The 22,622-nt window shown below is 46.1% G+C and overlaps 1 protein-coding gene across 1 annotated transcript; it reads right to left on the reverse strand.

The window, feature by feature from the left end:
* Nucleotides 1-1,672: 1,672 nt before the first annotated feature.
* Nucleotides 1,673-22,622, reverse strand: LOC6599741. Its single transcript, XM_026991606.1, is given in 7 exon segments — nucleotides 1,673-2,565; nucleotides 2,635-3,058; nucleotides 3,129-3,322; nucleotides 3,385-5,799; nucleotides 15,249-15,568; nucleotides 15,570-15,773; nucleotides 22,543-22,622. Coding segments are annotated over 7 exon segments (3,948 nt in total). The 3' UTR covers nucleotides 1,673-2,254.

A 22,622-nucleotide genomic window follows, 5' to 3' on the forward strand; every position in this document is an offset into this window, starting at 1 on the left:
CCGGTTGAGGAGTGGACACACTGACCACCGCGGAGTGGTTGACCTCTTGTCCATCCCATTAGATTGGGTAAGCAAAAGAACTTTGACATTGAAAAAGATGTGCTTTGTTTTCCCACCACATTATGCAGTTTAGTATGACACCAGTATTCCAAATATGGACTAATACGGAGGTGTTTATGCGTGAATACACGTTTTAAACTGGAGCCCATAAAAACCCACTCCAGTTTTCCCAGCTCATCAAGGTTTTCTTTTAGATATTCGAATTTGAATGCCTTCGATGTGGATGAGATATGCTAAAGATGCTGAACAAGCCTTTATGCTGAAAAATACTTGAAAAATATACCAAACTATGCATCATTCTATACCTTTGAAGTCCAATACTGAATAGTGCTTACGATGTTTCAAATTTACACCCCAAATGATCATCGCAGTTAGGCATTCAGTTTGTATATTTTCCTACCCAATAAAATAATATCCCCAAAAAGTTAAATTTTGGAATGCTTCTGCCTCTTTAAGCATGTCTTTGCATTGTGAAACTTTAAAAAAACCGCGCACTCCATTGAAATCTTTTGAGTGAACCGAACGAAAACTTGCAGCAGACTTGCCGGATGTATGGAAACAGTAGAAAACTTAACAGACCAATGTTGCCAGATTTTTGTATAAATATAAAACAAACCAACCATACAGTATATATAGATTCAAACCCAAGGTTCGGCTCTGGGAGTTCCCAGTTCGACCAAAGACAATGTAAATAGTAAGAGACGCCCATACGTTTCTGTGGTAGAAGAGCAACGAGCTCTCAGGCCTTTTTGGCATTGCCTGACTGCCGTCGAAATATACCCTTTTCTTTAGTATTATGACACTTTTTGAAGACGCTTGCCCCACACTAACAAAAAAGTGTTATTTAAAATAACTTATTTTGTATAACATTTAGATACTTATTTAATGTAAAATGTAGAATATACTAATATATATGTAAACAACCATAATATATTTCATAATCTTCTTTACACTAGAATAATTATCCATGAGGAGGTATTCAACGTACGACGTGCGACGTGCAACTGCATTTATTCTTTGCACTCGCAGCGCAAAGCGCTTAAAAATGTGGAATTTTTAATAATAAAGAATGTTTAGTAATTCTATATACTGTATGGTTATAGGATCATTGGCTTATCATTTATTATGTGCAGAATTTAAAGGCAACGCAATGTTGACAGAGATTTGTCTTTCAAGCTGGTTTTGGGTATTGAAAGCTTCTGAGAGTACCGTTAAAATTGCAATCGGTAAATATATATATGTAGATACTAGAGCCCTGAACGAAGAGGTAACCGAATCGAGTCGATGGGATTCGGTATTCGCTTCGTCTCGCTCGCCCAAAAGGAACTCGCCTTTTTTACCCTCTCAGGGGCAAAAATTTCGGTTTTTTTTCGCGCTCACTCTCCATTTGATTTTCTGATAGAAACACAACATGCTGGGGTTTCGCTTCTCCATCTGCCTGTACGTCCTGAAGGCAGAATTCGTAACGAACGAAAGAGGCATGAGTATAGCCATGATTTTATGAACACTTTGGCTTCAAGCAGGGCTCTAATCAGGGCTCCAATAGGCAGCTGATCATTTGAATTGAATTTGAAGAAAAAAACATACGACAACTGGTGTAATAATCATAATTATATTTCGTGTTTAATTAATTTATTTGTACAATTCTATAGCTATAATATATGTATAATTTTATAAAAAAAAAAAAACTACACAGTTCCTATGCGATGGACGCCTAATAACGAAACATATTACACAACTGATGGGAGTTCTAAGGTTCTTTCCTCTCTTGGGGTGCAGTCTAACGATAACGGTAATAGCTCAACTTGAAGATGGGATTTTTTAGATACAGACTAGAAGAACTAAGTGACGAATACTCTCGCATTAAACTAGGCATAGGTAGCAGCGCCATTCATTAATCATAAATCTTAAACTTTTCAAAAAAAAAATACATATATATTTACAATGAAAGAAACTCTCCGGAAATGGAAAGGAAATGGGTGATCAAATATATATAGGTACTCGTAAAATACAAATAATACTGCTCGGACAAGCACGCCAAAAATTAAGAGAATTTTGAATCGATTAAGGGACAGAGAGATAGAGATGTGGTGGTGCCGGTGGACGAGTTGTGGGATGAGATGAGATGATGCTGGTGGGGGGGGTGGGGGATGTACTTTTGGGAATGCTGGAGGATGGGGTGATTCAGTCAGCGTCATATTTCGCATTCAAACTCCGAGATGCGATGGTTGAAGTACACCACACCATGCTCGAGATCCTCGCTGAAGCCGCTCACGTCCATGTAGTCGGAGGCGGCCGAGTCGTCGTCGACCCATTTGTGCAGCGATCGGGTGATTTCCAGCCGGGACTGGGCGAACGATGGGCGCATGTGCGGATCCTTGTGCCAGCAGCGGGACATCAGGTTGTAGAACTCATGGCGGCTCTCCTTGGGCAGCTCGGGACGCAGACCCTGCGGCACCCGGCGTATCACTTCGCGGCCCGTCTGCTGGGAGTACGGCGTGGAGCCTGTACAAATGAAAGGGTTAAGCATTACAAAACTTCCCTGAAAGATATTTCCTTTCGCGTTACACATACCCAATGTGGCAATCTCCCAAAGGACAATGCCAAAGGCCCAGATGTCCGTTTCGGTGGTGAACATGTGATACTGCAGGCTCTCGGGCGCCATCCATCTAATGGGCAGAGCGTGGCGCTTGCCAATCGTGTCGTGGCCGCCATGTGACTTCTTTTCGCCATGGGAGTGATGATGCTCCTTCGAGCAGTGTCCGTTACTCTGTCCCTGGCCGAAGGTGTGCTGCCAGTGCTGCAGGATGTAGCGACTGCCAAAGTCAAACTTGAACTTAAGAGCATTGCTGCGCAGTATATCGTTGGCCGCATTCTTCTCCTGCTCCTTGCGCATGCGCTCCGCATCCAGGTCAATGGACATGCCAAAATCACAAATCTTGCACATGCCATTGTGATCGAGGAGCACATTTCGAGCGGCCAGATCTCGATGAACAATCTGTGGAATGAGACAGGGTATTAGCATTGGCTTGGACTTGGCCACTTGACGATTGATTGATTGGTCTTACCCTTCGCCCTGCTATGTACTCCATGCCGCAGGCAATGTCCAGGGCAAAGCCCGCCAGGGTTCGCGGAGAGAGTGGAGCCAGACTGCGTCCACCTGGCACTGAGGCGGGCAGGATGTTCGTGGCACTCCGAGCTGCCCTCAAGAGCGATAGAAGGCGACCACGCATCGCATACTCCATGATCAGCATGTGGGGCTCTGCAAAGGAACGGAACACGCGACTTTAATATCAAACCATCGATCCTAATGATCATTCTTACCGCTCTCGACGCAGGCTCCGAGGAGGGTGACCACATTCTGATGGGAGCCCAGCTTCCTCATGATGTTGGCCTCGTCCTTGAGGCTCACCTGCGCACTGCAGGCGCGTATCGTCTTGACGGCCACAATGCGCGTGGCACCAAAGTGGCCGCTGAGGTCGTCCGCCTCCGCCTTCCACACCTGCCCGAAGTTGCCCTCGCCCAGGAGGCTCTTCAGGCGAATGTTGCTGCGATCAAAGTCCTGGTACTCGCTGGCCAGCGACGTCTTGTCGTCCATCGTATAGCGATTGTGGTTGGCATCCCGCGACGCCTGCGACATGGGCATGGCCTGGTGTTGCGCATGATGGTGTTGCTGTTGCTGTTGTTGTTGGTGATGGTGCTGATGGTGATCCACCTCGTCCTCCTCCTCCTCCAGCTGGTACTTGGAGTCCACCTTCTTCACGGGACTGATGGGCTGCTGGTCCGTGATGCACACGTCAAAGACCTCGCCGTGCTTCTTGGCCCTGCGACGCACCACATAGTTGCGCACCAGATAGAGGATGATGGCGGCCAGCGGTATCACGCCCACGGCCACCAGCACCAGGGTCACGAGATTCATTCGCCGCATCTCCAGATCCACGTCCCGCTCGTTGGCAATCACAATCGTGGAGCTGATGTCCAGCGGCGTGGCGCTGGCCGACGAGGAGGATTCCACCACCCCAATATAGACATCAGCGGGTGGTGCTGCCTGTGTGGTGCTGGTGCTGCTGCTCGTGCTGCTGCTGCTGGTGGTGGTGCGCGGGTGCACTGTGGATCGCACTGAGGTCAGCACTGTGGTGCGCAGTATCTTCGGACTCGAGTCGGTGGTGTGCGACAGCTGCGTGTGGGGTGTGCGCGGCGTGGCGCCACAGTCGGAGGTGTTGTTGCAGAAGATGATGAGATTGTTCTGATCCTCGATGTTGATCTCTTGCGTTAGGGCTGGCCCCAACGCCCGAATCAGCTCTGTGTCCTTCTCGATGATGCTCTTTCGCTTCGGTGTGGTTGGAACGACGGAATGGATGGTGGTGGTGCTCGAGGTGGTGCCCGGCGTTGTGCTGGTTGTAGTCTTTGCTGTTGTTGTTGTTGTGGTTGTGGTTGGTGCTTTCGTGGTGGTTCTCTTGGTGGTGGTGGGGCTAGGTGGTGGTGGTGGTGCTTGAGTGGTTGTTGTGCTTGTTGTTGTAGGCTTCGCTGTTGTGGTGGTGCTTGTACTGGTGGTTGTGGTTGCCTCTGGCTGCTGCACTTCTGCCTGCCCCAACGTCGTATCCTCCTCGGCACTCAGCACCGTGATGATGAGCGGCGTCGAGGAAGAAGGCTGTGCTGCCTTGGGGGCCACCACCCTTCGCACCACCACGGGCTTGGCCACCTCCGTTTCGGACTGCAGTCCCGCTGTGGGTCGCCCCGAGCCCACATATCGCGTGCGGCTTACTGGTGGGGCGAACACAGCGGGGGGTGGTGGTGGCGGTGGGTCAGCCGCTGCGGCTATGCCTCGTTCCCGCATGTGGTACTTGTAGCGACTGCGACTGCGCTCCACGGCGGTCAGGGGACGTCGCGTGGAGACTGTGGGTCTGGATGTGGTGCTGGTGCTGGTCGTCAGAGTCTGACTGGGTGTAGGGGTGGTGCTCTGAGCCACCGATACTTCCAGCACACGTGGATGCTCGTCGTCGCCTTCGGCTGCCTTGATGGTCAGGCCTCCGGGCCTAATCGGCGGGAGTTTGGCTCCAAAATAAACGTACGGCTTCAGCTCGTCGTCTTCCTCATCATCGTCCTGCTCCTGCTCCTGCTCCTGTTCGTGCTCCACGGAAGTGACCCTGCCACGCACAGCCTTGCCCACCACCGGGGGCTTGGTCCCGTCTGCAATGTGGTTAAGCGTGTCGTTCTGCTCCTTGGCCACCACAAAGAGGCCGTGGGAGGACTCATCGCTGAAGAGGATCTCATTGGTGTCGCGATCTGCAGCGCCACCAGCAGCCGCTCCGCCGCCACCCACCTTCATGGATCCCTTTGGCACCGCAGAGGAACTGTTCGCCCCCGGCTGTCCCCCCCGCTCCATGGTCCCCGCCATGGCCATGCGGGTGAAGTTGGCGCACTGCCGCATGCAGCTGGCGGTGGTGCGGCGCGTAAAGTTCTTGGTGCAGTTCCTGATGCACACGGACCGCGGATCGCTCGGCGACTTGGAGGTGCTCTCCACGGCCGCGGCCGCCGCCGCCGCTTGGGATATGCCACTGCGTCCTGTGGTGCCGCCGATGCGGGTGCGGAAGCCACCGCGATGCAGGGCCGTACGCCGGGCGGCCAAGACGTTCATCAGCTTGCGCTCTCGGTCCTGCGCAGAGTTGAGGGGCGGCGCAATCGATGGCCGATTAGCACCCGAGGGTCGATAGGTGGTGGGCTTATCCCCGACGGCATCTGGAACGGTGGAGGGAGAGAGAGGCGAGATATGAGTACGAATGCGATGTATGAATAAATTTCCATTCTCGACGCCAGATCGTGACAAAATATTGGAAAAACAATCTCTCGGATTGCGACTAAACCAACAACGAAGCAGCAGCACGAAACTCGTTTGGAATGCGGAGCGAACTTTGCCTTTGGGTAAAGGCCTCGTCATCATCCACAACATCTTAGCATCTCAGCATCTCAGCATCTCGGCATCTGGTTGGAATCATCAACAGCATCGTGAACATCTTGCAGGCCACTATTTTGGGGCCATTAATCAGCTTGTTTCAAATGTTTCTTAGCCTAGAAAATAGCTACAAACTGGTCCAAGCCCCCCAACTTTAGATGCAGCCTAATGCTGGCCCACTAATTAGTCGTGCTGGCTGGCAGGGGGAGTGGGCGGGCAGGCGGGCAGGCAGGCACAATTTGTGTTCTAAGCGCCTCCGGGCAGGCAGCTGGCCATTCTCGCTGGATTGAGCAATGGGCCTAATTCCATTGACTGCTTTGCTGCCTAACTGGCTAACTGGCCTGACCCATGAATCAGTTAAAACAATTACAAGGCGGCTGAGACTCTCAAACTGGAGGCTTGCACAATTGTTTAATTTTCACGTTGCCAAAAACAATTGCAAACAAAACACGGCTGTCGCTGACGTTGGCTGCTGCTGCCGCTGCTGTTGCTGCTGCTTTTCACAAACATTTAGTTCATTGGCTTGCAGTTTGGGCCAAGGTTAGGTCTGGCCTGGCATCTCAAGCGCGGCAGCCACGCAACACGACGGCGGCTAGAACAAGTTGCAGAGATGCCTCCGCTGTTGCCACTGCCGCATTTTGGCCACTTGTATAGCTTTTTGACTGAATAACTAACTGACTTCTCCCACCACTACGCCACTACGCCATACGCCACTGAGCCATTGAGCGATTTGTCTTTGTTTTGGCCAAGTCGTGGCTGTGGCTGTGTGTGTGTTTCTGTTTCTATTTTTGTGATTTTCGTATTCGTTTATTTTCCATATTGTACAACACTGTGCGCCCCATTTGGGCGTCTCGTCACGTTGCCTGCCTTCAATGAAACGACAGGCAGCCCGTCGGACGCGTCGGCTGCCATTTTCAGCCACAGTCCACAGAAACTGGCGCTGCCTAGGCTATGGCTTTGTACCCTATCTTTCTCTCTCTCTCTCTCTCTTTCTCTGAAGGGTAGCTCAACTAAAGGAAGCCACTGAAAGTTGGAAACTTCAGCTAAAAAGTCCCACCCACCAGCTATGATGCAGTGAGCAGGGTATCTTCCCATTCGATGTGTTTCTTTTTGTCTTTGCCTGCTTATCGTATTGGGAATTATGGCCTAGCCATACCGTGGCCTGCGCGACTTCTTGGCATTAGCCATGCTGCTGCTGTTGCTGCTGTTGCTGCTGTGGCCATCGGTCTCTCCATGCCCCAGCCGCTTTGGCATGCGTTGTGGAATTTTAATTTGATTTTGGTCATATATACACCACGACTTTTGTCGGCTGCGGCACAGAGACAGCGACACAGCCTTAGTTCAGGCCAAGCTGAGCGAACCGAACCGAACCGTACCGAGCCAAGACCAAAATCCACAACGAACCAAAGCCAAATGGCCAACAGAAACAGTTCGTTCTCCTCCTCCTGCTCCTACTCCTACTCCACCGACAGTTTTGGGGTGGCATTGCGATCTTCCAAATAGCATCTACCAGTGGGGAGAATTCTAATCTTTCTGTTTAAAAGTGCTTACATAATGCCCGAAAATTGTGCAGCTTTTTGGGCAGGTGATTAATCGGTGGCTGAAAAAGCAGCAAACGGATGCGACGGCATGACTAATGCCCAGCAGTTGCTTCTACATTTTGTTGTGCTCTGTGAAATTTGGTATCGAACTCTGGCCCCAGCCACAGCCACAGCCGGAGGCAGAGACAATGGCGGAGAGACCCCACCCCAGACTGGGACGGACTGGCGGCGATTCTGACCAAAAAGCCAAGTTTATTTGGCAGCTAATGAGGCATCACCGCACAATGCCCCATCAAGGTAGCAGCCGCCAGAGCAGCAGCAACAGCAGCAGCGTCTGCTCCTCCTCCCCTTAATTGCACAAAGCCATAGATAATGTCCGAATGGATCCACAAACAAAACTAAAAGTACGATGGATGGGTACGAGTAGGGTATGTTTGGGTATGTTCGGGTATGGTATGCCCGTACCCGTGCATGGGTATTAGCGCTTGAATGAATCGCATGTCTTGGGCTTTTGTTTAGAACTTTTAATTAAAAATAAATTACTGACACGAGTGGGCAGCAGTCGCAACTGACTTTGCAGTTTGTTTCATTGCTAATTGACAAGCACACACACACACACACACGCGCGCAGATACACCCTCATAGATACACTGCAGTTTGATCGTTTGATCGTGTGTGTGTGTGTGCGCTGACAGCTGTGTTTGATTCGATTGTCTAAACTTATTTAATGGTGTCGCACACTCGCTGTTATGAAATATCATTCAATGAGCGGAAAACACATAACATAATAATCATATGGCAGGCAGGCAGCATGGGCTCTGGCTCTGGCTCTAGATCTAGCTCTGACTTTGTGACACAAATGTCAATCATACGCAACGATGCACAGGCCGCCAAAAAAACAAAGCAAATTGACAGCGAAAATTTCGAAATTTCCGTTCAAATATGAAGAATGAAAATCATTAAATAAGGTGATCGTTAGAATTCGGATTTTTATAATTCAAATTTGGAAATACAAATTAATTTCTGATTTTATTCATAGACCTTTTTTATTATTGTTATTATTTTATGAAAAAATAGTAAAATTATTTTTGTTTATAATAAAATTATTTTTATTATAAACATCAGAAAAATCTTGTTTTAAATTTAACAAAAATTAAAAAAAAAATCATTTTGAAATTTTTTAAAAAAATACTAAAAATAAAAATCATTTTGCAAATTTCAAAACAAAATTATTTCTAATTTTGATAATGAAAAGGAAAAAAAAAATAATATTGAATTTATGCAGTGCCTATCGGAGGTTGTGATCTACGCTTTAATCTACGCCTTCGTTTGGTATATGATCTGTGCCTGTGGTCCCTGATTAAATGTCTTACGAACAATATTTCGAATAAGAGAACATTAAATCGCTTGTAGATGCCGGCATGGATCATTGCGTGGAACAAACTTCCGTTTCAAAGACGGACAAGTGGCTTAATTGACAGCCTGTTATGGCATCCAATTAGTTAACAAAACGCTAAGTCCAGTATCTACTTATTAGAGTCGGTTTTGATTATGGCCCACTGTTATCAAACGGCAGCAGGCAGTTATGGGGCAGGAAGTCGGGCAGTTATCTAATGGAAATCGGTATGAAAATTCACTCAGTGTCGATGGCTTTTTATGAAGCTATAAATAAAATCGAATAAAGATCCCGAAAATCAATTGGTTTTCAGTTAACAAAACTCAAGCAAATAAAAACTGTTATGGATCTGATCCAACTATCGAATGGTTTCCCTAGACAACAAAAAAATATGCACTTAAATATGTGTTATCGAAGCAGTCGTTTACCAATCGAATAGGTTAACTATTAATTAATCGTGTTACAAAAGAAAAGAGTCAGCCTCTAGCACATGTCTTACAGTTTCGAAACGCACTGTGTTTTTTTTGTTTTGGCGACCTTGAAGCATCTCTTTCTCTCCCACTCTTCCTCTCTCTCTCTCTCTGTTTTGGTTTATTTCCTGGCCAACGAAAGAAAGTAATCCAAGCACTCAAAAATGCAAATCCAGTCGCTGAAAAACTTTCATTAATTCGTTGGCACTAATTCACGCGGCACAGCCTCACTTTTGCTTTCTGGTTTGCACTCACACAGCCACACAAACAGATGCATACACACACACACCACACACACACACACACACACACAGACAGAGAGACAGAGAGAGGCATATACTGTTGCAGACACAGTTCATAAATACAATTTTTAAATGCCGCCTTGGCAGCAACAAAAACTTTCTCCGCTTTCGTTGCAATATTTCTTGGCTGCTCTTTTTTTGTTGCTGTTGCTGTTGCTTTCTCGCTTTCGTTTGCAGTGCTGCACCCTATCTGATCGGATCGCATCCTATCCCCCATGCCATAGCAGACATCCCCCACTGGCCCACGTTCATGGCTAAAACGTGTTTTTGGTCATTGTGTTTGTTCGCAGATAGGCATAGCGGCACAGACATGCAACAAGACATGTCTTGGCCAGTCCGAGAGCCAATCGAAAGCATTTCTAATGTGAAATCGAAGCATGCAACGGAAAAACGCCATGAAAAACGGAAAATGCCAAACATCGAAATGCCTACGATTCCCGCAACCATAACGAGAGAGAGAGATTCCGCCACCTAGCGGGGGTGTATGGGATACAAGGGAGTGGCTTTCCAACCAACCAACCAACCAACCATCCATTCAGGTAAATCTCCCCCTCAAAGAGGCCCCAGGAGTCCGGTTCAAGCAGGCGACATTTGTCCATAGAAGGAGCCAATGCTTCGGGGCAACTCCAAATGCAGCAACTCCCAGCTCTTGTGGGTGCCGGAGACGAATGCAGGAAGTGCATTGCGACGACGTGAGAAAGCCAAAAGAAATGGCAAAGGTACTGCCAAACAGCCAAAGGAAAAGGAAAAGTCAAGGAAAAGCAAGGCAACAGCCATCGCGGATGTCAATGCGGAAATGCAGTTAAAAGCTGAAGTTGTCGTGAAATGCCTCTAAATGAATCGTTTTGCTTTTGGCTCTGGGTTTGATGTTTGAATTTCAGACGGAGCCTTACTTTTCGTTTTAGTTTCAGTTTCCTGATGGTGCTGTTAACCCTTGGCTGACAGACTGCTGACGCCCCAAAAAAGCAGATAAAACAGCACTCAGCAGCGCCGGCTCCTAGCCTGACCTTTTAATGGCGCAATTACGTAGACCGATTTCCACCTTGTGGCAGGCCCTCACAAAAGATATATGTGTACAATATACATATTATACTATATACCCCTCCCCAATCGCGCACATATGTTAAATGTTGGATAATTGCTAAGTTTTGTTTCTTTATTTTTTTGTTCATGATTTTCGTTTTCGTTTCGTTAGTTTGTTTTTCCTCCTGCGCTTTTTTTTTTTTGTTTTTGTTGCTGCCATTGTGCGGCTTCCGTTTTTTTTGTGCCTCTCCGCCTGGAAAAGTTTTCAATACTCGTCGTACCCCCACGTCGAGTAGCTGTGTGCATTGAGGCGTTGCAAATGGCTGTGGGGCGTGGCACATGTTCATCAACATCATCGGAGGCAGACGCTGAGGCAGAGGCAGCTCCCAGATCCCAACAAAGTCTCTCATCAGCCCCAGGTTTTTTTTTTTACGCAATGCAATGCGATCTCCCCTGCCCTCTCGCTGCGCACCCCCGTCCATCATTAGTTTCGGCCACTTTCTTTTGTCCCAGCGGATTTTTAATTAAGTCCCCCACTAAATCATCTTCGTTGCGTAACCCGTGTAAGCCCGTAAACCTTCCCCACTCCCCCCCGCACACACACACAGTTGTGGGTCAGCATTTGGATTATTAATCACGCAAGAAAACCAACAGCAACAAAAAGGGGGGGGGGGGGGGCCAAATGATGGCCAAATGATGGACCTGCTGGAACCCCTCTAGCCAAAAAGGGTTCATTAAACCTCTCCGGGCTAACCGCAAACAACTTTTTCGCAACGAAAGTTAATGAAAAAGAAATTATAAACATTTTATATAAAAGAAACAAAAAAAAAAACAAAAAACAAAAACAAAAAACCTAAAGCAAAAAATTGAAATTCGCCGCGATCACCGCGAAACACACAAATTGCGCATTTTATTTCCTTTTCCTAGGCAGCGCCAAAAACAACACTTAAAAAACTTACAAACTCAAACCACAAGCTAGGAATGGGAATGGAATGGAATGGAATGGAAATGGGGTCTTCAAATAAAATAAAATTGAAAAGCGAAAACTGCAAGCAAAAAACCAAAAAAAAAAAAAAAAAAGCAACGTAAATGTGAAGGAAATAAAGCGAAAAGTGGTCGATTATAATAAGAATAATTTAGCTTTTAATATATAATACCTATTATATGTGATATTTGGCCAAAAACAAATTAGATTCAAATGAAATTTGGGGTTTTTAGAGCATGAAAAAATCCATCATTGTGGGATTCCCTTTGGCCTTTAGAAAATAGAACCCAACGATTCGCACTGGAATAAAGCTAAAGAGAGAGAGATGAAAACTCGCCCTTGACTGCTAAGCCACACTGGGAGAGAGTTCTTTATTGTGTCCTTAACATTGTTCCGATTGCAATCTGTTAAATGAGATCATTCCTTATGATTCTGAGCCATCGGTTTGTTAGAATTGTGTACGAGTACCTTCCACCCGGTATTCCAATCTCTTGTACTCAAAAATCGATTTATTTTTCTGTGTATTTTGTTATTTGTTCTTCCAATTCATATTTTTTCCATTTATCTTTCTCAAATGCTTTACATAATTATATGTAAATAATTCTTGGCCTTGCCATCCGATCACCGACTCTGGCTCTGGCTCTGGCTCTGACTCTGACTTGAATCGACTCCAACGATTAGTTCCGTGATGAAGATCTATTATGAAAAATGAACCTACAGCCGTAAGCCGTGTAGAGCTATGTTTACACATGTGTGAGGCCCCATCAAATAATGAACAAGGCAAATATTTTGATTGAATATTTGTTATTACATATCGAGAGCAGGCCAGGCCAGAGCAGAGCAGAGCAAAATCCCAAATCAAAGTACGTAATACGGTAGGGCCAAATATTTAAACAGTTTCAGGCTGATGTGTTTCCCCCTGGCAACAACAATGAATGATTCAACTGCTTTTCTTTTCATGCCTCCTTCATCTCCATCCATCTTACCATTTCCCACATCGAATGCACACGCCCCCATATTGCGTATACGCCCTGGCTGCGGCAGTCTCAGTGGCTCTGTGGCAGCTGCAGAAGACGCTGTCTGAATGCACTTGGCTGCCTGGCTGGCTGGCTGGCTGGTTGCTGGCTTGGTTGGCTTTGTGCGGTTACCTGACTTGGCCGACTCTTTGTTGACTTTTTAGATTTGCTCTTTGCGCTCTTCTTCTCGGTCGGAGCTTGTGGCTCGAAAACCGCCTGCTAAATGAGTGGGATTACGCAATGGACGCACATGAGGGGTCTCTCAAAAAAAAAGAAAAAAACCGAAAAAAAGAAACAGGTAAACGTAATGAGCACACCAGTACCAGTGCCAGCACCAGCCGAAACCACACCAATATTGATATTTTTCAGCTGAGGATTTTTTTTTTTTTCTCTCTGCTTAAAAGTCTCAAGTATTCGGGGCGACTATCGAGTGTCCGGCAACGACACCTACAACCCGCCAGGCGATCCGAAAATTGCATTTCGTAAGAGCCAAAAGACAAAAAAAAAAAACCGAAAACAGAAAAAGATACAACCAAAAATATGCCCATTCATCGCACATTTTTAATGTGCATAAATTAAAAATAATCAAAATGCATTAACATTTGTTTAGTTAGCTCTGGGCCTGGCCAAGACCCCATGCCCATGCCCATGCCCATCGCAGAGAGGCCCCAAAGTGTTTATGTAATCCCTTTGCACTCTCGCGAGGTCTGGGGTTCAGGCCATCAACAAAAAACCGAGGAAGAAAACTAACCAAAAAAATATAGTCATAAAAAAAAGGTTCATGAATAAAGATGGGGGGCAGATGGCGGCAATTTTCGTGTCAACACTTTGCCACCAACAAAACCAGTGATCTGTGATCTGGAATGGGGATTAGAGCCTACCCTTGGACCCCGAACTCGTACTCGTCTTTGTACTCGTGCACTCCAGTCTAGGCCCAACACTCGAGGGAGCTGCTCAATTGAATTCCAATTGGTAAAAACTCAATTTCCATTTCAAATGCAAAAGATCGACGATGCGACGCCCACGAGACCATTTTTGAACTTAATTGTTTATGAAAATACTTAATTGAAATAACAATTGCTTTAAGCATTCACAAGTGTGAGCCAGCCACGGACAAAAGAGCCAGCCACAGTCGTTGGTCTAATCAATCTCCACACACACTTGCAACACACCATTTTGTTTGCGAGCCCGAGTGCCAGTCGTATATGAAAGGAAGGCTATCTTCACCTCGACATTTGCCCTTGCAGAACAGTTTCATATTTTTCGATCGGTTGCAACCTGCGGATGGGTACGCTCTGTGGTGGGCTTATCTCCAAAGTTGTATCTTAATTCAATATATACTCGAATTTTGAGGTTGAGGGAAGGTTAAACATAATTAACTTGTCTGCTAAGTGTTTCGAAAGTACTGCTATTTGTTGGGCTGCTGTTCCTGAAAACTTGGTAGAAATAATCAAAGGTATCAATCAATTAGATGCCCATTTATTGTATTGGTTCTGCTGAAAGAAATAACCCTTAAAACCGGTTCCTTTCCGCCTGATCAACAATCTTTTCTTTTAAATCGAGTATCTCCTGATTTGATGATTGCAAAGTAAATACTTTCTATCTCAGAAATCTTCTAAGTGGAAAACTTTTCCTTCAACTGACACTCACAAAGAAATTTGCCGACAAAGCCAACAAGTACATCCGCTTCGTTCCTTCATCTCGCATTCGAGTACGAGTCATCCGCTCATCCAAAAGTGCTGATTGGTACTATATATCGAATTAAAACCTGCAACCTGCAAATTTTCAACTACTAGGAATTGAAACACAGCCAGAACTATTGAAAAGCTTGATCATTGGCATGGATCCAGGTTTAAACATGTTCCTGAAGTCAATTGACATCGTTTGGAGCAACAGCAAAAGGTTCACAATACTGCTGCAAATGGTTTGCCGAATCAGCTGGGAATATTCAAACCATTTTATACCCATAACTCCATTCAATGGAGATGAAAAATTCCCCCAAAGCCTTTTCTGTCACTCTTCTATCGTCCTTTCGCCTATCTACACGTATAGCCAACCCATTTATACACCATTAGCTCTTACATTCATGCCATAAACCATTCTAGACAATCCCATAAACCCATTTCCTTTCTCTACCGCAGATGACAAACAATTTCTGGCCCCACTTGAAATGCAAAAGATTGCCCAATGCTGATGTGGTTGCGCCTCTTCTTCGGGCCACATTTGGCCTGGCCTGGCCCGGCCGACCGACCGGCTGGCTGTCTGGCTGGCTGGATGGCCAATTGTTTTTTGTTTTTTGTTGGCCAGCAACCTGAATGTTTCTTGTGTTGCCGTTGCACCGGCGATTGTTGCTTCGTCTGCTGGCAGTTGGTCAATAATTGGCATAGATTTATTTTGGCTAGTTGGCAATTTTTTCCCGTGAGTCAATTGGCACCGGGGGTTGGGTGGCCCGTATGTATGGGTACGGGTAATATGTATGTGCTGTATGGCTGGAAAACTTACCCACATCGCTGGGGCCTAAAATTTCCGCTGAAGTTCGGCTTTCCCCGTCACTGGCGGCGGCTGCTGTTGCTGCTGTCGCATTTTGTTGCACTCCCAGTTGAAGTTGCCGGGGCTCCCTGCCCTCCCTCTCTGGTGGCACTGCCGCTGCCGCTGCCACTGCTGGCTGTCTAATTGCACCATTTGTTGCATTCGTCTGCGTTTCACTTACTGTCGTCGTCGATGTTGCTGCTGCTGCCACCAACAATGCCACCAAAAACAACAACCAGCAACAGCAAAATGATTCATTGCTTCGATGAATTTTCATCGTAAGCCAAGCATACAAATAAATATCCCAAAATTATAGTTTGGCTTTTGCTCTGCTTTGCTGTTTCGTTGATTGTTTTCTCTGCTGCTGATTTTCTATCTGGTTTTCTATTGTTCGCTTTGCACAAACACACACACACACACACACACGCGGGTTTTCCAATTTTCCACAATTGTCTTGTAGAATGGAGCTGCGTCTCGTCTCGTCTGCGTGTCGTCCTCCTCCTCCGCTGCTCCGCTGCTCAGCTTCTCCCCTTTCTCTGCTGTTGCTGCCGTGGATGTTGCAGTTGCTGATGTGGCCGATGTTGCCGATGCTGCTGCTGCTGCTGCTGTTGCTGTTGCGTGCAATAATTCAAGTCGTGCTGTCGACTTATCTGTGCTGCTGCTTTGGGAAATCGTACGCCTGGCCGTTTCTGCTGCAAAATGTCGGAAGAGAAAGAGAGAGAGAGATCGGAGTGCATTAGTGAAATGTCGCTGATTGGTACACAAATAGGAAAGAGACCAAAATCATTGGAATAGAAACTGAATTGTCATGGAGGAAGCTGAACGGCAACATACAGTGCGTTACAGAGCTGTAAGAATGGGTTTTAAACTCACAAACAAATTAGATAGATATTGAATTGTAGCAGTGCTGCCATGAACTCTTTTCAAATTAACAAAATAGATCCTAACTATGGTATATAAATTAACAGATTTCTGACTAATTTCCCTACAATATACATATATGTTTTTTCTTATTTGTCTCAAATCTTACGAAAGAGCCTAGAACTTTCAGAGGAATCAAATTATCGAACACCCATCGCCCAATTGCAAACATCAGTCTTTGAAAGACAATAGAATTATCGTAACAATTCGATTATCTTTTCAATGGAATAACATTATTCAATCAATTAGCAGCGCTAGATAAGCTATCCAATTGTGTAATTTGCACGCTGCTAACTTTAATCTCCACATTTCCGTGAATCACTCGTGTGTGTGTTTTCCCCCGTTCATTAGCCTTATGGTATTGAACCGCACCTTCGAAGATTGGCTACTTAGGGTCAGACTCATGTTGGCTAGATGTACACACATGTTCGTAGAGATAACCCACAGCCGGCCAGCACTAACGGAAGGTCCCTCCACAGATCGCAGAGCTCCATAAGCCGCTTGGGGCTGACTGACTGACGGCCATCACAGGGGCAGCCAGCCATCAATTATAATTCGCGGTAAGTAAGAGTGATAACTGAGGTCGCCGATCCAACCCGATCCGATCCGATCCGACCCGATCCATGCCAGATCCAAAGTAACAGCCGCCTGCCTGTATGCGGGGTTCAATAAAATCCAAAAGCCGAAAGCCCAAAGCCTAAAGCCATAGACCAGGCGGCACGCATACGCCCTGTTGTACATACACGATACACGATGGGTTTGACAGTATTTTCAGCTTTTTGTTATTTCGCTGCATCGTTAGGCCATTAAAACATAAGCAACTATGAATTTTTTATGGCAATGTGTGTCATTGCCTGTTGGGGAATCAATTAATACACACACATCGTTGCATAGGAGAAGCCCAAGTGTTTTTGGGGGCCTTTTTGGCTTGCTTGCGGCTTGCGCAAAATTACGTTGACAATTTCACTCGATTTGGTATGCGGCATAAATGGTTACTGGCTACTGGCCGCCCCCCCCAAGAGAAGGCGAGAAGCCGAAAAGCCTCCACTCCGCCCATTCAGTGGGTGCGGCCTGGGGTTTTGCGTAATTTTTGAAAGAAAGAAAACCAGGGTCAGCATTTTTCTGTTCTATTCTTTGTCATGCTGATGAGCAGTAGGCAGCACCAGCAGCACAGACAAAGCCCCAAGTCGTAGCTGTGGCTCTTTCTATTTTTACATCTTAAAGAACCTTTCTCGCAGATGAGCAAAGCGTAGAAACCAAAGTTCAATGCACGTTTTAGCCATAGCCGAATGTCTTGGCAGCTCTTTGCCGCCTTCGGCAGTTCCCATGATTAATTGAGGCAAGCAGGATGCTATGGCTGTGCCTGTGTAAGAAAAGCCGAATAGAAAGAAATTTGCATGAGAGTTGATGATGGGGGGGGAGGAGATGATGATCAAAGAACAGTCGCAAAAAGACACGATAACCATTTTTTAAATTATATGTTTCTCGTAATTCTAGCAATAATTTGAGAGGGGGAAAAAAAAAACGAAAAAAGATTTTGCCTGGCGGCTCATTAAGTTCGCTCCCAGTTTAATTATAATTATAAGAACGTAAGAAATGCCATTGACTCGCTCGCTCGCCTCTCGGTTTCTCTCTTTATATGATTATATTTGATTTTTTTGTTAATTTGTTATAACATCAGCGTTCTAAACTTAACAACCACAAAGCGCGCAATAAGATTACAAATAAGTAAAGCCTGATGGGTTGTTGAGTCTGTGTGTGTGTGTGTATGGACTGCGAGATACCCATTGATGGTTCTATCTCTATAGATAGCCGGACAGCAGGGGCTTATGCCAACTCGAAATGCCCCAAGCCCCAGCTTAGAATCAATTTTGTTTGTCAGAAAAATACTTTTCGAGTGGCCCTACAATTGGATGATTTCCGAAGTGGTTCTCTGGCTGTTTGTTTCGGGCTCTTACGATGATTGATAAAGTGACAAAATGGAGGAGCCCAAAATCAAAATCAAAATCAAAATCTAGAAATCCATTTGGCCACACTTGAGAGCCGAGGCGTGCGAAAGAATTTTTGGTCGGTTCGGTGGAGGTGGGCCACGGATTGAATTCTATTCCATCTCGGAACCGCCCACACAACTGCTCGTCCGATGGGGAGATGGGGCCTTTGTTGGAGGTGGGGAGGGAGGTGTTGGGCCCTCGGGCTCTAGCTCTCCGCCATTGTGCTAAACAATGGGTTAAACTTGGCCACAGCTGATTAAACATGCAAATTGGCGCTTGGGAAATCGTGGACGAGCAGAGACACGACACGGCCGCCGGTTAAAAATGTTTTTATCAAACGAGCGATTTTATCAGTCGGGAGAGATCGCAGCGGATCACAGCGGATCGCAGCAAAACAAAAACCACACATAAGGCAAAACAAATGCAAATTTTATTGCCAGTTTCTGAGGCAATCCCTCAGCTGGGAGTGCATAAGATCACAAATAGCGCACCGCTTAGTGGGAGAAGACGCCTAGCGGAGGCGTAGTGCCATATTTAACTAAGACTTGCTGATGGATTCTGTTTTAGTATAGTCAATCGCTGGCATTCCTCAATGTTTGTTTGGCATGCTAATTGGGCGGCAGGCGCCGCAGTCTCTCCCGAGAATGTCTGGCATGTGGCGCTGCATCCCATCCATTATTGATTAGAAAGCACACGACAACAGTTGGCTAATTATAGCCATGTACACCGCCAAAGGTCAGGCTTAACCAGTTAAGATCTGCCGCTTATTAGTGCTGGAAAATGCAATTAAAAATTTCCATGCAACTTCCTTTTGCAAAATATAGACATTAAACTTATAAACTCATTAAAAATTAGTCAAAAAATTCGACTATTTCGAGTATTTTGTCAGCCATGAAGGTGATCCCTCTCTGAATGGTTTTTTTTTCTTATTTGTTTGTTAATTCCAAGCCTTGCATGACACCCAAAATCGACAGAAGATGTCGTCAACTTCCTTCTGCGAGTAATAAAATAATTATGTAGAATAAATATTAAGTAACTTTTGAGTGTTTGTGTGTGGCACTGCAAACAGCCGACATATTTAATAATACAAATAGTGCATAATTTAGTCATACACTCGTCGCACTAGAGCAGCGTTCGAGTCGAGTGGAGTCGAGTCTGAATCTAAATCTGAGACCGAGTCCAAGCGTGCATTAGAATAATTAACCCTGAACCCAGGCGGCACGGCACTGACGGGGCACTACTCACGTATTCTTATGAGAATATACTGGTACTGTGCCTGGCCCATTGTTGTTGGCCCACTCGCCTATGTATAATCGTTTGACTGGCGAATTTTTACACGTTTGATTCTTGGAACAATCGGGGAATTCTCGCTGGCTTGTGTGTAAAGTGAGCAAATATTTGGCTAGATTTTTCGGGTTTTTTATAAGTGGATTTTTGCTAATAACTTTGGCAAACGTCAAGAAGTTGGGACTCTCCCACATGGTTGGATTTAATATTACCCCCCCAGGGGCCACATCCACATCTCCTGTTTGTGCAAGAGTTTAAAAGGCGCTGAAAATTAATGGGCAGCACTCAAAAGTGTTTTATAGGCGGTGGGGGGAGGGGGATACAGAGAGGCATACGGATTTGATTGAAAATGACAGTTAACGTGCCGGGGCAGTCATTAAGGCAAATTTGCAGTTTGCGGTCAGGCAATGTGTGTGGAGTGTGTGGAAAGTGGATGTGGATGATGATGGGCAATTTGCGTGTGAGTTATGTAAAGGCTGAAGGAAAGCGCAAGTGACAGCCGCAAGGGAGAACGAGCGACAGGGAGAGGTAGAGGGAGAGGGAGAGGGAGTGTGTGTGTGTACACTCCCTGCAATCGAGATAATTATCGGCTGCCGATATCACGCATGGGCAGAAAAACTGAAACACAATACGATAAAATATTCGATTACTTGGCAAATTAACTGGAAAAAATCGATCTCTCACTTCAAGTGTTATATGGCAGCAGTCAGACACTTCCTCTCCCCCTCCCTCTCCCATCCATATGTAGTCTTTGCAATGATCAAAGACCATCTCGTGTGGGTGGAAGTGGGACAGGGAGTGCTCTGCATGCACTTACCCCTCTCTCTCTCTCTCTCTCTCTCTCTCTCTCCCACTCTGCTGCAATTTGCGTTTTCTTTTGTCAAGCTCAAGGCTCTCCATCTTCTCTCCATCCATCCATCCATCCGACTCTTTGTGTCTCTCGCTTTTTGCATTTAAGGTGCCGCCCGAAGAGTCACGTGGGTGGATTTAAGAGATGTTGGGGGTGTTCATTTTGCTATATTGACCGATTTATTAGGAATTTCTAGACGCGCCCATGAGTCATCCGCCCAGATAAAAAGATACTTAAGCTAAAATACCCATAAACACGCCCGTTAACAGCGTCAGTCGCGGTGCGGTGCGGTGCGGTGCGGTGTGCAGTGGCCTACCAACACGCTTAATTAGTGCAAAGTGCACGTGCCGCGCCCCGGCTCCTAACAGTACCCTTATCGTTTACCTAGGCAAATGGCTTTCATGCCACTGCAGTGAGTCACAAAGCAGCAGCAGCAGCAGCAGCAGCCACAACAATCACTGTTGCATAACGAAGACCCACAACTGGCGGCTAACTAGCTACTTAATGCTCCATTGGCGTCACATTATCAGCTCCGTTAGCATCCATTTCCAATGCAATTAATGCTGCTGTGCTGCTCCTCTCCGATGCAGCGGCGATCGGCGATCGGCGTGCGGCTCCGTCTCCGGCTATGGCTCCGGCGTCCGGTTACCAGCAACAAACAGTTGATCCGTTTTCCATTTACCGGTTCGGTTTGGATCGGATTGGTCTCGGTCTCGTCTCTGTGTCCGGCCGTCCCATCTGTCCGTTGCCAATTGCCACTGTGTTATGGTTATGGTCAACGACGCGGCTGGCCAAACAACTTTTCAATTTCAGCAAAATGTTCACACAGTTTTCATTTTGCATTCACTGTCTCTGTCTCTATCACTCTCTACCTCTTTCTGTTCGTGTTTTTCCATAAGTTTACACGATTTATGATAAGTTTATTTTTAAATGTTAAACAAGCTGCCAACAATGCAGTGCAAAGTTCTAGCTCTAGCTTCGCGCAGTGGAGGCGTGGCCATCCACAGACTCAACTCCCCAGTGACCCAAGCTCTCTGATCCGGGCTAATGAGCTCGACCTCTGGCCTTTGTTTTCCCTACGGCTCTTGGCAGACACATTAGCCACGCTCCAATTATTGCAACGATCGGTGGCAGTTGGCAAATTAGAACGGCGGCAAGGTGATTCAATTTGCTTAAAGCCAAAGACAGACCCAGACCCAGAGCCAGAGCCAGAGTCATAGCCATAGCCATACTCCAGTTCCAGTTGCAAGCTCTGGCTGGCAGACTCTCGGAGGTCAGCAGGAAAATATGAAAAAAATGCATTGGCCATTAATAAGTTTATTGGCGGCTCGGCTCTCATAAAACCCCAGAAACACAGTAACACGTACAGAACAAATAATAACAACAACAACCAGGGACTGGCGACAAGATTAAACCTGTTCTGCGACAAGTGCGCCTTGGGTACGCGACTGTCCATGTCCATTACAGTTAGAGACATGGCCACAGAATGCACTCGACCAGGGCACAGTGGGTCACATTTTTGTATGAAAAGTGGGACCCACATTTGGAATAGAAATACGATAGCTCTCTTAGAAATGTTCGATGCTTGTTAATGAGAACAAACGGAGGGAAGAGAAGAAAGAGGAGTAATCTAGGAAGATTCAGACTTAGGTGCCCTTCTTACTGTCTTCCTCTCTCAATTGGTAAATAAGCAAGAAAAACAGAGAGCGTAAGCAAGTAAGTTGAAATAAACAGAGTTTAATCATCTGCTGTAATCTCTTCACTCTTTACTCTTTACTCTTTACTCTCGACTCTCCACTCTCCACTCCCCTTTGACACTCATCTCCCCACTCTCAGAAAACACTTGTAAAACTCTAAATACATTCCAGAAATTCTTTGTTCCACTGTGCCATCTGCAACAGTTGTTTTTTGCCTGGAACCTTTTTTGTGGGCCCGGTTTTGGTCTGTGGTTTGTGTTGCCTTTTTACTGCTGTTTTATGTATTTTTCCACGTTTTTTTTTTTTGTTTTTGCCAATTGCTCATTGATGTCTGTTTGCTTTTGGTTTTAGTTTCGGCTCTGGCACCGTTACACGCTTGCACTCTCCCGCTGTAAAGTTCAAAGGTGCCCGGAGTCTGTGGGGATTGCTGTGCTATGTTTTTGTTTGTGTGTCGTGAGAACCAATCGTTGGATTTGGCTACCTGTGCAGATGGTCAGTCCTTAGAAATATTTGAAACTCACTTTAGCTGCCATTTGTGGATGCGCGAGTGGTGTCCGCTCAGTTGTCCGCCAAGTGCAGGGGCCTGTCCGTGCACACGCAT

Source organism: Drosophila persimilis, unplaced genomic scaffold (genome assembly GCF_003286085.1).
Source record: "Drosophila persimilis strain 14011-0111.01,24,50 unplaced genomic scaffold, DperRS2 tig00000676-arrow-arrow-pilon, whole genome shotgun sequence".
NCBI lineage: Eukaryota > Metazoa > Arthropoda > Insecta > Diptera > Drosophilidae > Drosophila > Drosophila persimilis.